General features: G+C 41.9%; 1 protein-coding gene and 1 pseudogene across 3 annotated transcripts in view; one reads left to right on the forward strand and one right to left on the reverse strand.

The window, feature by feature from the left end:
- The window catches only part of ZNF236 (zinc finger protein 236), a 152,181-nt gene that overhangs the window by 14,561 nt on the left and 121,657 nt on the right, over positions 1–15,963 (forward strand). For all 3 annotated transcript variants that reach the window (XM_058277909.2, XM_058277912.2, XM_071208593.1), the window contains exons 2-3: positions 4,085–4,227; positions 5,467–5,631. In XM_058277909.2, coding sequence (XP_058133892.1) covers positions 4,085–4,227; positions 5,467–5,631 — 308 coding nt within the window. The remainder of the gene's footprint in view (positions 1–4,084; positions 4,228–5,466; positions 5,632–15,963) is intronic.
- Positions 14,014–14,218, reverse strand: LOC111764244 (small nucleolar RNA U3; annotated as a pseudogene).

Genomic DNA, 15,963 nt, shown 5'->3' on the forward strand with positions numbered 1-15,963 from the left:
GGATCAAGGGGCCTGAGTGGTATTTCACTGGCACAGAACTCAAGGGAGCACAGCCCTTGGCTCATCATGCAGTGAGACGAGATCTGCATGAAGCACGACTAGGCACTGGCTTGCTTATAAAGTCGACAGGGCACTAGTGTCTGCACGTGAGAAATGGGCAAACTCAGCTCATTTAAGTGCTAAGTTGTAGTATATACATATGGGCAGTTGAAAAACACTGCCTAGTTTGTCACTCTAAATCTAGTTACTCTATGGAAGGTTATGCTTTAATCCAAAGCATTTTTCCAATTATTTGCTTTTCATTCTTTTCATGATAGTGAAGATGTATCTCTACTGTCTCTTCCCCCCACACTTAAAAAAAAATAACCTTTTTTATTTTAGAATTATTATTTTTGGTTTCCAGAAAAATTGCAAAGATAATACAGAGTTCCCATATACCATGCACCCAGTTTCCCCATTTATTTATTTATTGCATTAGTGTGGTCGGTTTGTTACAGTTACTGAACCACTAGTGATGCCTCATTATTAACTAATGTCTATACCTCATTCAAATTTCCTGAGTTTTAAATTTAATTTTATATTTTAAACATTTATTTATTCTACCCTGCCCCCCCGGCCATTGTCTGCTCTCTGTGTCCATTTGCTGTGTGTTCTTCTGTGTCTGCTTGTCTTCTCTTTAGGCAGCACCGGGAACTGATCCTGGGACCTTCCGGAGTGGGAGAGAAGTGATTATTCTCTTGTGCCACCTCAGCTCCCTGGTCTGCTGTATCTCTTATTGTCTCTCCTCTGTGTCTCTTTTTGTTGCATCATCTTGCTGCACCAGCTCTCCACTTGGGCCAGCGTGCAGTGCAGGCCAGCTTCCCTCCACTGGAAAACTCTGGGAATCGAACCCTGGGCCTCTGTATGGTAGATGGGACCCCGATTGCTTGAGCCATACCTGCTTCCCTCCTTAGTTTTTAGATAATGTCCCTTTCTGTTCCAGAATCCCATGTAGGGTACTACATTACATTTAGATATCCTGCCTTCTTAGGCTCCTCTTGGCTGGGACAGTTTCTCAGAAAGCCAAAAGTATTGACCTACTTATAGATCACTCTAAATATATATCACTTTAAATAGTAAATACTAATTTGAAATAAGGAATATTTTGCATGTTTAAGTAGTTAGATATACACATATGTTTATAAGAAAGTTTGTATGGCTTAATTATTTTAATATTCCAGTGTTACTTTGAATAATCCTCTTTTTTATAGATTAGAAAAAAATGCATTTTTTAAAGGCAAAATAAGATTTTATACTTCATCCCCAAAATGTGAAGGAATCATAAGGTTACTAAATTTCATTATGACAACCCCTGGCCATATAAGGAAAAGGAGGGGTAACTGATTCAAGCCTGCCAGTGTGGGCAGCCCTCAGAGAGAGAGCATTGTAGCAGGACAAAGCCACTTGCAGCTGTCGCACGTGCACATCTCCAGGATTGACCTAATCTTGGCATAAGTTAATCCCTTTGATGTATACAGTTTTAATATTTGATAAATATTTGTTTATCCCCAAACAATCCAGTCATATGCACAACACACAAAAACTCACTTGTCAGTCGTACCCATGAGATGTTGCTGGAGGGCACTGCCTGGGACACTCGGAGAAAGCGCACCCAAGCGCCTGCTGTGACAGATTCTGAGATAGTCCGACAGCAGAGATGCTCTGCATTTAAAATTATGCTCAAGGTGGAAACGAAAACGTGCCCCCCCCATACTTTAATTTGAATTCTTATTGTTTTACGTTTTTCCTTGAGCCAAATTAATATTGTATTATTGCTCTTTAGGGAAGGGATTTACTGAAAAGGCAATTTTATTGTGTTTTGATCTTTGTTAAGAAGTCTTCCTAAAATTGACAACTTTTTTTTCTGGGCAAGTCTTAATTTGTCTGCAAAATCATATCATTTTTTATTTAAAATGCAGTTTCTTGTCTCATAAGGTTTTGACTGTCAGTTGCAGTTAATTGCTATTCACTTTGGGGTGAAATTTATTTTAAGTAGTTTGAACATCAGAGGCTGTGAAGGTTGTTTTCTACTCACTTACCAGTTTTGCATAGTGGCAACTAAGTCGAGGAACTTTTTTATTACTGTATTCATTTAGGTTAAAACACTTGCTACTGGGTTCTTAAAACACGGTTTCAACAGATGTTTTACTTGCATCTTCCTAACCTTTAAAATACTTCTTACCATACATTTCCAAAGGGAGTAATTTATCAGTTGAGGCAGTCACAGTAATCATTTTCTGGGTTTGCAGAGATATGCAAACTCTTTTGCCATTTTAGTTTTATAAAATTAGTAAATTAGTAAATACAACTAGCATTGGTATAAAATTGTTTTAGCTTATTTTTAGTTTAGCGCAGAAGATTTGAAGTATAGTTTTTGAACCAAATGAGGATATAGAATAAATAGGATAAATATTCTGGATATCTTTTCCTTAGTGGACTCATTTTGCTTTTGAAGGAAGTTGCAGTCTTATGAGTTACATTAGTATTTCTTGAATGGAATTTGCCTTCATGGATCTGTCAGAAGTGCCCTGAAGCTGTTGCCACCTTCCTTTGGGATGCCTCAGTCCTGACTTTGAAGTGGCTTGTTCTGGAGCCAAAGGTGGAACTGCAAGCTGTCTCAAAGCAGCACTTCCGTAAGGGGTCTCTAGATAGTACTGCACGTGCCTGTGCTTGCCCCATGTGAGCTGGGCTAGTAGGTCTTCTTGAGCTAGTTGGGTCTCTAAATTAAATTTCACCCTCCGGCCAAATTTCTGAAGCTTAATATTTTTTGGATCAAATTTGCTACAAAGCGTTGTGTATTAGTCAGCCAAAGAGGTGCTGATGCAAAATACCAGAAATTGGTTGGTTTTTATAAAGGGTATTTATTTGGGGTAGGAGCTTACAGATGCCAGGCCATAAAGCATAAATTACCTCCCTCACCAAAGTCTATTTGGAGCAAGATGGCTGCCAACATCTGCGAGGGTTCAGGCTTCCTGGGTTCCTCCCTTCCTGGGGCTGGCTTCTCTTTCCTCTGTGAGCTTACTTCCTGGGACTCTAGCTTAAGGCTTCAGCATCAAACTGCAACATCAAAAACCTCAACTCTGTCCTTTGCCATGCAGTACTCAAAGCCCTACTGACACAAGTAAACCTCAAGCAATCAAGTAAACCTCTGAATCCAATATAATCTCACATGCCCAGAGGAAAATACCAGTTTACAAACATAATCCAATATTTCTTTTTGGAATTCATCAATAATATCAAACTGCTGTAAGTTGTGATACATTTATAGCCCTTGTTGTGTAGTTAATGTGTATAGTACGTTTATGCCAACATTATTAAGAGTTGGCATTGTGGAGATTTACTTTAAGGAATTGTGGAGATTTATAACATCCATACTTTATGGCATTCTTGATCATCTTTCTGGTTTCTTATTCTCTGGTTTGTTATTTGAAACTACTTTTAAGCTTATCGGTGCCGGTTGTGAGAACTGCAGACTGCCCAGGCATTGCAATCCCCCATTTTCCTAAGCCAGACATTGTTTCTCTTTGACTTAATCTGGCTTTCAGCAGTTTTCAGAGATAGATCAAATTAGCATTTAAAGACTTTTATATTTGTGCTGGAGTTTTGTTTACTGACACTGAGAAACAGTGTGGGTTATGATGAGCTCTCCAAATGACGTAGTGCTGAGGTGCCTCAGTGACGTGTAGTGGCTTTGAGAGCATCTGAGGCCAGCGCGTGAGGTTCGAGGTCCAGCCTGAAGGCTCTGCTGTGTGTGTGTGGGGGGGGGCGGAGTTCACAGGGCGCGGGAGTTTAGCTGTAGGTTTCTCAAGATCCTTCTAGCAAGTATTCAGAATTCTGTTGCCCCGTGTCCAGACAGCTCAACATTTCTCATTCCTCATTTAGACACATGTCCAGTTTTTCAAAGTTTAAGATATCCTTAATTTAACTAAAATCTCATAAATTTCTGAAAAATTTAGTCTTTAAACAATAACCAAATAATTTAGTTATATTTATGTGATGAGAATAACAACTCGTATTTATTGTCTATACTTATGCACTTTTATAGATGGAGTTTTAACATTGAATGCGGAGAACACTAATTATGCCTATCAAGTTCCAAACTTCCATAAATGTGAAATCTGTCTGCTATCTTTCCCAAAAGAGTCCCAGTTTCAACGCCACATGAGGGATCACGAGCGAAATGACAAGGTATGTATTTCCAAAAGGGACACCAGAGAGAGATGTGTGCGTTGAAACTGGTGGTATTGGAAAAACCCACTTGTAAAATTTAAAATTCGAGTAATAATTTAGATTCCTAAATTACAGACTATCTTATATCCTATAAACATTTAATTTTAAAAATTTTTAGTTGAAGTTATGTTTCTAGTTATCATTAGAAAATGAGAGCCTGTCCTGGTGAATCCTTGCACATTGGCATTATCTATGAGTGGACAGAAATATTTTTAAAATAGGCTCTTTTCAGTAGTCTTGATTTCTTTTATGAATGAACACAGAAGTGGTTTATCTTGAAGTATTTTCCTCCAGCAGGGAGGTTTTTTCCTTTAAGCAGTCTTCATTTTAAAATGGCATTCTAGATGTTACATGGTATTTCAGCAGCAGGGAAATACTATCTTAAATTGAGATTTGAATCTTTTTTTGTGGTGCTCTTGTGGGGTTTGTCAAGAACTTTAGTGTCTTAATGGAGTGATTTACCTGACAGATAGAAAGTGATGTTAAAACTACACGTAAAGATGGGATCTCTGATTTTTTCTGGGTAGGAGAATGAAAGCCAGTGGGCCATTTGAGGCTAGAAAAGGAGCAGGGCCTCCCTGCTCAGAGAACTGACCAAGGCAGGCTGTATTTTCAGCTGTGATCTTAGGATACTGACATTCATCCTCATTGGCATTATCTTCCCAATTCAAACTGAACATATGTACTTATTTCTCAGTAGGGTCTTAATACTTCAGAGAGAGATATCAGTGATTATTTTTCTCTTGGTAAGCAGTAAAATATTTCCCCATTTTTTGAAAATTTTAGATTTAGATAAAAACTGGTAATAATTTGATAGATGTTTGCTCATGTTTCTGGAAGGGGTTTTGTTTACAACAGCAGAGTGTCAGAAGTAGAAGGGAATAATCAAACCTAATGAGTTGAAGTTCATGTATGCTTTCACAGAGACTACGGTTTGATACATTTATAGACAGCATTTCTTCTTAGAAGTATTTTCCATCTACATGTGTTGTCCTTATAATCCCTTGGAAAATTCTTTTTGGCAGCTTTACAGTGTCCGTTTGGTAAGGATTTATTGATTTCAGTTCTAGGAGAGACTTCAGAAGTTCCTTTGAAAGACTGTGTTTTATAGTACTTGTTAATATTTTAGCAGTATTTATGAAACAGCGTGTGGGAAGATTGTTTTTCAGTGGCTTCTTTACTTTTCTTTCCAAATAGCCACATCGATGTGACCAGTGTCCCCAAACTTTTAATGTTGAATTCAACCTGACACTTCATAAGTGTACCCACAATGGGGAAGACCCTACCTGTCCTGTGTGCAACAAGAAATTCTCCAGAGTGGCTAGTCTCAAAGCGCATATTATGCTCCATGAGAAGGAAGAGGTAATAATTTTGGCATGTACTTTAATTGATTTTTAAAATATATATACTCCTCAGTCAGGAGGGTTTTAGGTATAACTAGTTTAAAAATTCTTTCATATGGGTTTCAAGAAATTAATTATCATTAAATTTGTCTTGGCTATCTCCCGTATACTAACAAAACATTTTATTTCCGGCCGTATCAATACCTCAGGGTGGAGGCATTTTAAGAAGTAGTATATTTGGAGGACCACGGTATATTCATATTGGCTGGCAGAGGTCCATTTCTTTCAGCAGGAATCAACTTTTGTAAGATTCTGTTGTGGCCAAGAGTTCATTCTTATGCCTCGAAAGATCCTGGAACCTTCTCGCTTGGCTCCTGGATTCCCTGCCGTGTGGGTGTCTGGGCAGTGGCCTCAAGTGGTCTTGTGCCAGGTCCACAGTCCTGGAGGCTTGGGGAAGCTTTAAGGATGGTGGCACATGAGGCCCCCTTGCTGCTGGGGGTCTAATTTGAATGATAATGGTTGTTTTAAAAATACACTTCTTCCATCCCTTACCCCGATTATTATAGCAGAAAATTACAAAAATGCAAAAAGCGATAATCTACCCTCGGGGAAAATTAGTAATGATTTTTTTCTTTTTTCTTTTTGAGATATTATGGCCGGGTATTGAACCCGGGACCTCATGTGTGGAAAGCATGTGCTCAACCACCTGAGCCACATCTGCACCCATGATAAATATTTGATTACTCTCTTTCTGAGACAGAAAAACAAATATGGTTTTAAAATTGCATATATAAATTTTATATCCTAACTTGAGTTCATACTTTATCCTCTTTATATATGTCTTTAATTTTTATTATGAAATACTTTTTATTTTTAAAATCTTGTTACATAAGTAAATACATGTCTATTTTGGAAAAAGAAACTGAAGACCACGCTTGTTGTTCAAAGCACCTGTGAGCATACCACTTGGAAGGAATGTGCTGTGGCCTTTCTGGCATTTCTCTGTGCTGTGCAGGCTTTCCATTGTAGGGTATATGTTTAAAAATAGTGTTTGGTTTTTTTTTTTTTTAAAACATGAACAGGATTATGCTACTGGACAGAGTGTTCTGTAACCTGCTATCTCTCATCAGTATATTGTAAATACATCCTTCACATTTTTACTTATTACATCATGCGTTTTTTCCATGTCAGTATTTTAAATTACTTTATTAAGGTGTTCAGCATCTGGGCATAACATGTATTTAATCGCCTCCTTTATTGTTTAACATTTATGTTATTTAGTCTTTTTTAATATTATAAATAGTATATCTTTGTATGTAAGTCTTTGCTTGCATCTTTGAATATTTCCTCAGGATAGACTCCTACAGTTGGAATTACTGTAGCAAAAAGTTTGACTTTTGTCAAGTTCTTGATAGAATGCCACATGCCTTTCCAGAAAGCGTGCACTGATTCATCCCCTCTGCAAAGTGAGGGAATGCTTGCTCGTCTCACTCAACTCTAGTGACAGTCAGAAACAGCCGTAGTTTTATTGATATAAAAATATCAGAAACTGTTAGCATTAAATAATGGCATATTAAAATATTTTGGGAAGAGTAATGCATGTACATAGTAGGAAATCCTGCGGTATCCAGGGGCATGTGGAGTAGAAAGTTGACTCCCTCACTTCCCTCCCCAGAAACCACTTGTGTTCACTGCTTCTTTTGTGTCCTGCAGGCGACATTCTGTGCATGTGCAGTCTTCTTTGCACCCCCATTTTCGGTTCCATATTATTCTGTGCCTTTTGTCTTCTGTGCGTACCTTAGATGTTAACTGTCTGTCTCTTTTTGACAGCGCCTGGAATTGCACTGTCTCAAGGCGTCCTCATTCACAGCCCACCACTGCTGGACACACGGGTTGTTTCCGGCCTCTCCATTGTGCACAGAAATTGTGTTTGGCTTTGTCGGCTAATACTGTGGTTCTCCAGGGGGTGATTTTATTCCCTGGGAGACATATTGTAGTGTCTGGTGCCCAGTGGGCAGGGCCAGGGGTGCCACTCAGCAGCCTACGGTACGCAGGGCTGCCCCTAGAGGACTGTAGGGGCCACCATGCCAGCAGCACCAGAATTGAGAAGCCCTGGACCACTCACTGCTTAGTCATGGAATTGCTAGGCTACATGATACAGGAATTTAGAATTTTGACAGATATTGTTAAATTGTTCTCCAGTGAGGTTTTCCCAACACAATACTCCTGTCAGTAGTGTATGAAAGGCTCACTTTTCCATATGATTTTCAATACTGTATATTAGAAACGTATCTTTCCAGTCTGATAATTTTAAAATGGGGTGCTATCCTTGATTTAGTTTGCCTTTCTTTAAGTGAAGTTCATTATCTTTCTGTGTTTATTAGCCATCAGTGCTGCTTTTTTTTTTTTTTCAAGTACATTGTGACCCACAGATAACCCTCAAGGAACTGCTGTCATTTAAGGCTAGGATTAGTGTGATCTCAAAATGACTAGCCCAAAACAGAGTAGGGATTGAGGGCTGGGAATGTAGCTTTAGATTATTTGCATGTTAACATAGTTTTAAAAGGCAAAATGATACGGAAAGGAATCCTGGGAGAAACCTCCCTGGCTCCTGTGCCCCACCCGTTCTCAGCCCTCCCAGGTTACCCCTCCATTGTCTTTCTGATTTATCTTTGCTGTGTTTCTTCATGTAATGAATGTAGGTTTCTTATGTTCCTTTTCTGGCTTATTATCACATGTGAACTTTAGAATTTTGTCTAGTTAGAGAGTATCTTGTTATTTTTATTTTGATTGCTTTGAAGTTATAGATTATTTCATGGGAGATTTAAATATCTTTACAATATTGGGTCTTTATATGTATGTGGTATGTCTTTCCAGTTGTTCACCAAGTTTTCCCAACATCCTTCAGTGATGTTTTGTTTATATTCTGTACAATGTTTAAATTTATTCTAAAATACTTAAAGATTTAAAAAAAAATATATGAAATATTTGAGCTGTGTATTCACTTTGTTTGTTACCTGTCTCTTGGAAAGCAGTACATTTTGTGTATTAATTTCATAGCCAGACATTCTTCACATTCTCTTGGGTTTTTCAGGTGTATAATCTCACAAATAATGATGATTTTGTTTCTTCTTTTCTCATAATTGATTATTAAGAGAGTTGTGTTTTGGTTTTGATTTCAACTGGCATATAGGCAGTTAAAAACAATCACTTTTGATTATTATTTATCATCATAATATGTAGTGATAGCATTATCCTGGGGCCTAGCTTTTTATTTTGAAAGATTTCAAAGCTACAGAAGAGCTGGAAGAGCGGACGGAATGTTTATATACCCCTCACCTGGATTCACCAACTGTTAAAATTTGTAAGCTGTTCTCCTCATTTTTGAACAATTTTAAAGTTGTGGACATTGTGTTATTTTATCTCAAAATAGTTCAGTATGTATTCCCTAAAACAAAGACCCTTTTCTTTGTTACCACGTACCCTTTATTACCACATCACCACTATCATGCTCCAGTAGCTTGGCATTGCTATAATAATAGATGGTCCACCTTCAAATGTACCCATCCTAGGGAATAGGAGTGACCTAGAAAAGTAGCATGGTATGGGGAGCGAACGTGGCTCAAATGGTTGAACACCTGCTTCCCACATGGGAGGTCTGGGTTCAGTTCCAGGTGCCCCCCAAAATAAATAAAACAAACAACAAACAAAACCAAAAAACCAACTCCTGGGAGCCAGTGTGGCTCAGTGATTTGAGTGTTGGCTTCCCACATATGAGGTCCTGGGTTCAGGCCCTGGCCCTGGTACTCAAAAAAGTACAATAATTAAACAGAGGAGACACCTGTTCCCTTGACCTGAGAAGCAGGGGTGAGGGTGGCATCAGAGAACAGAGTGCAGGTCTCCTTGTGGAGACGGAGGCAGCTCCTGCTTTGGCGGAGCAGACACGCCCAGACTTTCCCAGGTCACAGCCTCCTCCTTGTCTCATAATATGAGCGGCATCCCCAGGCCAAAACCTAAGGGTTCTGTTGATCAAGTGGTGATAGTAAGAACCTGTGTCTGAACAACTTAGTAACCATTTGAAAAATGAATGCACCTTCATTTTGGGCATCGCACAGCTTTTTTTTTTTCCCCAAAGAGAGAAATTGTTTATTTGGTTGTCCAAGCAAAGAAGCTCAGTCACTTTAGACAGACCAAAAACCACCTCTCTGATCTACAGAAATTCTAATATAACATGGGGGTGCTAATGAATAACTGGTGCTGCACAGCTTTTTATACCTGGAAAGTTCCTATTCCACGTGGGTTTTTGCATTGGTTTTGGAATTTTTTATTCCATGTTGGTTTTCACATGGATTTTGGATTTTATGTACTTGTTAATTTTCATGCAGTACTTGCTTTTTAACCACAGCATCTGAGGAAAGCCAGCTTCACAAAGATAGGACTTCACGGCATCCCCGCCCTTTCTCAGCCAGCCGCGCATGTGTGTGTGTGTAGTAACAACGGTGTCTGTCGCCTTCTCCCTGGGGGTGTGAGCCCCTGTGCCCTCCTGAGTGGGTGGTGCCCGCGGTGCCTTGGCTCCTGGGAGGGAACTGCCGCTGCACAGCCCTGCTTTCCTCTATGAAGTGGAGACCTTGCTGTCTTCACAGAATGGGGGTGGCCTGAAGAAATGAGACAGGTGTGGGAGCTGGGAGAGGTCCCCGCGCAGGGACAGAGCCCTGGGCATGCAGTGGTGCCGAGGCCCGAGCTGAGGCTTGGGGAGTGCAGGCCTTCTTGAGGAGCTCACCCCTGGGCAGATGAGTGCCTGTGTCAAGGCCAGGGTTTGTAATCAGAAAGGAGTGTGGGCGCGGGAACCCCGGCAGGAGAGTTGTGGAAATGATGTAGCTGTGGTATGGGCTGGACGGGGATACTGTAGATGGGCCCAGGGCGTGGACTCCAGCGCTACATTCTGGGGTGATGATCAAGGGCAGACTGGACACTCGGCAGAAGGCTGCGCCACTCTCTAACCCTCGCCAGCACTGCAGGTTACCAGTAGCACTGCCAGTGGCTAGAGCCGGTGAGACGATTTGGACATAACTGTGATTGTCAAAAATTTACTACTCTGACTTCCTCTATAGCCGTAAAGAGAAACAACAATCATTTATCGTTTCTAGACGTTCTTGAGCCTTCACATAATATTTTTGAATTCTTCACCTATTATCTTTTCTCTTCCCTAGACTTTGTCCAAATCCCTCTCTAGGTGGTTCCCCAAAGTGGGGCTACCATGTCTTCCCACCTCAGACTGCTGTTTCCACTTACTTCACTTGCATACGCCAGGCTCTTGCTGTTGTGTTCTGTCGCCGCATCATCTCGTAGGCAGGAGCCCATTATGGAGCCAGCTCCACAGCCAAGTCTCATTTGAACCCTTTGCTCCATTTGCTGAAGCTCCAGCCATCTTCTCTTCTCACTCTTAAAGCTGGAAGAAAGGAAACATTTATAGTTTCTGATTCTTTTCTTGCCAAAAAAGGCCTTTATGAATTGTATGTTTCCTGAAATCAGCCGACTTCACATTTCTGCTACTGCTAAACTCTTCTTTTTGATTTCTTTTCTCACACAGTAGAGTCTCTCTGTGATCAGTAAATATTAATAGATGAAGAAAAGGGTGAAATAGTCAGAAAAGAGGTTTTGATTAATCACGAAGTCCTGGTTTGAGGATTCTGAAAGTTGGGGCTGTAATTTTCAGTAACCTGATCTTATAAATTTAGGGCTTGGGATTTTTCATGGACAGAAGAAGAAAAGACTTTGTTGTATGTATCCCACAATCACATGTAGAAAGTGTAGTTGCACTATGAAAACAGAGAGAGTGCTCTTTTTCCAGTGGTTGTGTTAGTTTGCATATACACCCTACTGGCTGGAGTTGTGCAGTGGAGATTGTTGGGCAGCTCTGCGCTCTGGGGTTGTTCAGGACCTGTGCGTGCTGATTTGCTGCCCCCTTGAGTTGCTCTATCACATGGTTTACAGCCAGTTCCCTGCTCTCACCAGCCAAGAGTGAAAGGAGGGCCACAGGAGGGTGTGTGCCCCTTGAAGGCGTGGTCCAGAATTGACTGTCAGTTCTGCTCACACCCCTCTGAGTTGAACACAGTCATGCAGGGGCACCTAGTGGTCAGGAAGGTCCAGAAATACAGTTTTTAGTTGGGCAGTCACGTGCTCAACTAAGAAATCCATTATTGTGTAAGAAGGGAAGGATGGATGTTGGAAAACAGTGATCAGTCTTTCCTAGTTATATTAAAATAATACAGTTTTGACTGCCTGTTTCTATTTTGTATGTATTTATTTCTCAGTTAATTGATTTGAATATAGCATATTATAATAATTATTGGAATAGTTCCTGAGCTTTACTGGCATTTAAAAATATCCCTTGAGGTTCTGGTCAAGATGGAATAGCCCCATTGTACTCAGGTCCCTTCTTAGAATTAAAAATACCTGGACATAATGCAGCCAGAAGATACAGAAGACTGACAGGTGGAGAGCAGGTGGACAGCCGGGGTACATGGTGTTGTAGAAGTTGAGAGAGGTTTAATTATTTGTGTATAGAAAGGCCAGGACTCAGGCATGATTTTGAGAAGGAAAAATGATTTATTGATAGGTAAGCTTTTAGCATGGACTTTATACAGTTTAGATAAGCTTTTAGCACATTTGGTTTGCATTTTCCCTGAATATTTAAAGTTTATAGGGTTTGCATTGCTAAACTGTTTCCGGGGACTGGAGTCATTGCCATGGTCCCCAAGGGCAGGGCTGCAGCCCTCACTGCCCACACCCACAGGTCACAGACAGCTCAGGTGATCTATGAAGACATGAAGAGCCTCCCACCCACAGCCCGCATCAGTGGCACTTAAGAGTGACAGGCACCGAGTGTCCCTGGGCATCCCTTTTCCTCTCATTCACTCAAGGAGCCTGTAGCTTTCCTCTAGCACACCCAGACCAAATAACCCCAAGAAAAGCTTGTTCTCCTCAGCCAAAATCAGGAGGAGAGTGACCTCACAGAACAGAAACTCCTTGACAGCACCTACCCTACTCCAGCCAAATACCCACCCAACTGCTCAGGGGCGCTGCACAGAGATTTGCTCTTCCAGCCCTTGTGCCCCTGCCTGGCAGAAGCAGCCCGCTTGCCCTGACTGCGTGGGGCCACGCAGCTCATCTTCCATCCCTCTCCTGGCAGAGGAGGGGCACGGGTTTTCCCCGCCTGGGGGCACAGCCAAGTAGAAGCCACCCATCCCTCCTCTGCCTGGCAGAAGCAGGCAGTGCTCCGATTCTCCACCAGGATGGGGCCAGCGGGGCAGCGGGGCAGCCATGAGGCTTCACTGGGTGATGTGAGGTGGCTTCCCCCCACCTGGTGCCAGGGGGCCTGTGAGAATGTGAGCCCCCACCCCACCTGGACCTCTCACTACATATAAACAGGGTGACTGCCTGCTTAAAATAAGAATGAACACGATCCAGAGTCTCACAGTGGAATACTCAAAACATCCAGGATGCAGTAAAAAATCACTCATCCGTGGAGCAGATGTGGCTCAGGCAGTTGAGTGCCCGCCTCCCACATGGGAGGCCCTGGGTTGGGTTCCTGGTGCCTCCTAAAGAAAAAAATAAAAGCAAAATTACTCATCCCACCAAGATGAGATAAGATAGTCAACAGACAACACTGAGGTGACTCAGATGTTGGAATTAAATGAGGGTTTAAAGCTTCCATTGTAAAAATGCTCTCTGATTTGTCTTAAAATAAATGAAAAACGGAAGACAGAAGTAGGCGATATAAAAAAGAACGGAAACAGTCTCCTCAGCTGAGCATTGTCATTGATCACACTTGATCTTGCAGCATGTCTTCCTTCCCTGGTAGCTCCACCGCCAGTGTAGGCCAGCGGTCCAGCGTGGAGCAGGTGTTCACTCGTTGGAACTGCTGCTTCCCAGCAGGGCCCTGAGGAAGGAGACACAAGGAGAGACTGGCAGTGAGCAGGGGTGGCGTCTCTTAGGGAGGGGCAGCCAAGCCCGTCTTTAGGGGAGATGTGACCTTCCTGGGGTCAGAAGGTCACCCACTGCCTAGAGAGGAGAGAATGTTCAAGGGGAGAAAAAGAAAATTGTCTAAAAAAAGCACTAAGAGGGTGTCATTCATGCAAGATTGTTTGTTCCACGAGGGGCTGAGTAGGACTACAAGGGAGAAGTTGGCAGCACTACCAAGAGCAAAACGAGGTCACGAAACACTGGTTGTCCATAAATGAAGTAGAAGTTAGGTGGAAATGAGCAAAGGACAGGTAAGATGAAGCTTAACTGAAAAACCTAGAAACTTGAGAGAAAAGAAGAGAATAACAAACTTTTAGAACTTTGGCGTAAACAGCCTGGGGCATGCATGTTAAAGGAATAGCTCTTTAAACCAGGAGCCGCTCACCCTGCCTTCTCTTCCTCTTACTCCCGGCAGTGGGGGAGAGCAATCCTCAGGGGCAGTAGGCAGTTGCAGAAAGCAACACTTGAGCCCACTGCACGCTCAGGAGAGCGCCGGCCGCCACCGCGCAGTTTTCCATGCCCCGCATGTTCAAGGAGCCTTCTCTAACGGACTGTAGAAACCATCCTGAAAGTACAGTCCTGCCCACGGGAATCGGAAGTACTGCCTTTTATCCTGACTCAGCCTGTGCTGAAGAGGTGCCCTCCACTTCTATGATATCACAGCGGGAGGGCGGGCGCGCCTTTGTCTGAGTGCATCCTGGAGATTCTGATTTCATCAGGCCTGAGGGCCGGGGACGACACTGGTGAGGGAGGGGAGCCGATTTCCAGTCAGGACCACCCCGACTTTACCCAGTGCCTTCAGGTGCCCAAGAGAAGTGGAAGAAAAGGACCGTCAGGCTGATAATAGCGTGACACTCGGGGGACTTGTGGACGTTCTGCCAGCGTACGGTGCCCGTGAGCACCCTGTTCCACGGGGCTCCTGGCGCTCATGTGCCAGTTATAGTGATTCCAAAGGAAGCTCTCACTGCCTGCTGCAGCCAGGAAAGCACCAGTGGCAGGCAGCAGCAGGGTGGAAGGGGACTGGTGAGGCCTTGCCCTGTGGGGCGGCATTGCAATTGTGTTACCATAAACGGCCTAAAGCGGAAGCTCACATCATGGGCTTGGTTTTGGAACACTGGTCAGTCCTTTCAGTACCCCCAATGGAGCTGTGGCGGTGACTGAGGAAACGGGCCAACTGCCCCTCTGGACCATGGCCATCGAAATCTGACCTGTGGCCTGGCATCCATCGGTGTGCCTCTGCCTTACTTCACTGCCAGTGATTCATTGCTCAGTCAGAACAGCTCACCTGGGTTTACTGGAATCTGCTTCTCCAGGAATCCCACTCATTTGAAAGATGTTAATAGGTAATGTTATAAATGACAGATTTGAATTTTACAGTGAGAGGCAAGAATCATTATTTGTTAGGAAAGTAAATAAGCTCTGTTGCTTTTAGTTGGAAACTAATGTGTATCATTCCATTTTAAAATTCAGTACTGATTATTCTTGTGCTGTTAATCATTCCTTTTATTCTAGAAAGTTGTTTTTAATTTTGAAACTGATAAAACTCCTTTTGGAGTCTAGCACATCACTCGCCCCTGCTGTTGATCCATGCTTTTAACAAGGCTGCTTCTGAATGTTTTTGCTATTATATTTCTCTATATAATTTATATCACCTTTTACTGAAAAACATTCCCTCTGGATTGGGGTGATAAAACTACACTATTTCACTACAGCCTATTATTATCTCTGGCGTTATCTTTTAAAAAATCAAGTCAATGACCTAAGTATTAAATTTGAAGAAAGCAATGATGTAAGTTATAAGTGAAGAGAGGAATGCTGTGAAAGATAGATGACCATTCTTAAAGCCCATCCTACTACCGTTAATCCCCAAGTCCAGATTCTGAAGTGAATGCCCTAAACTTTAGTGGAGTAACATCCATATCAAGATGCATCATAATTAAACTTCTGAAAACTGAAAGACAAGGAGGCACTTGAAAGAGGTTAGAGAGAAATGATCTATTCTCTATAGAAGAAAACCATTTAACTGACAGCAGATTTCTCATCTGAAATAATGGAGGCCAAAGGAAGTTGCACAAACTTTTCAAGTACTGGAGGAACAGAACTGTCAACTGTAAATTCTATATCTAGTAAAAATATCCTTTGGGGAATATAGGAAAAGACATTCCCCGATGAATGAATACTAAAAATATTGTTGCTAGCAGACCTACCCTTAAAGGATTGTTGCAGAAACTTCTCCAAACAGAAAGAAAATGATAACAGAAAAAGGCTTGGAACTTTAAACAGAAAAGAGGAGAATGGAGTAGGTAAAAAATAGAGGTGAGTGTAA

Source organism: Dasypus novemcinctus, chromosome 16, assembly GCF_030445035.2.
Source record: "Dasypus novemcinctus isolate mDasNov1 chromosome 16, mDasNov1.1.hap2, whole genome shotgun sequence".
In the NCBI taxonomy this organism is placed as follows: Eukaryota; Metazoa; Chordata; class Mammalia; order Cingulata; family Dasypodidae; genus Dasypus; species Dasypus novemcinctus.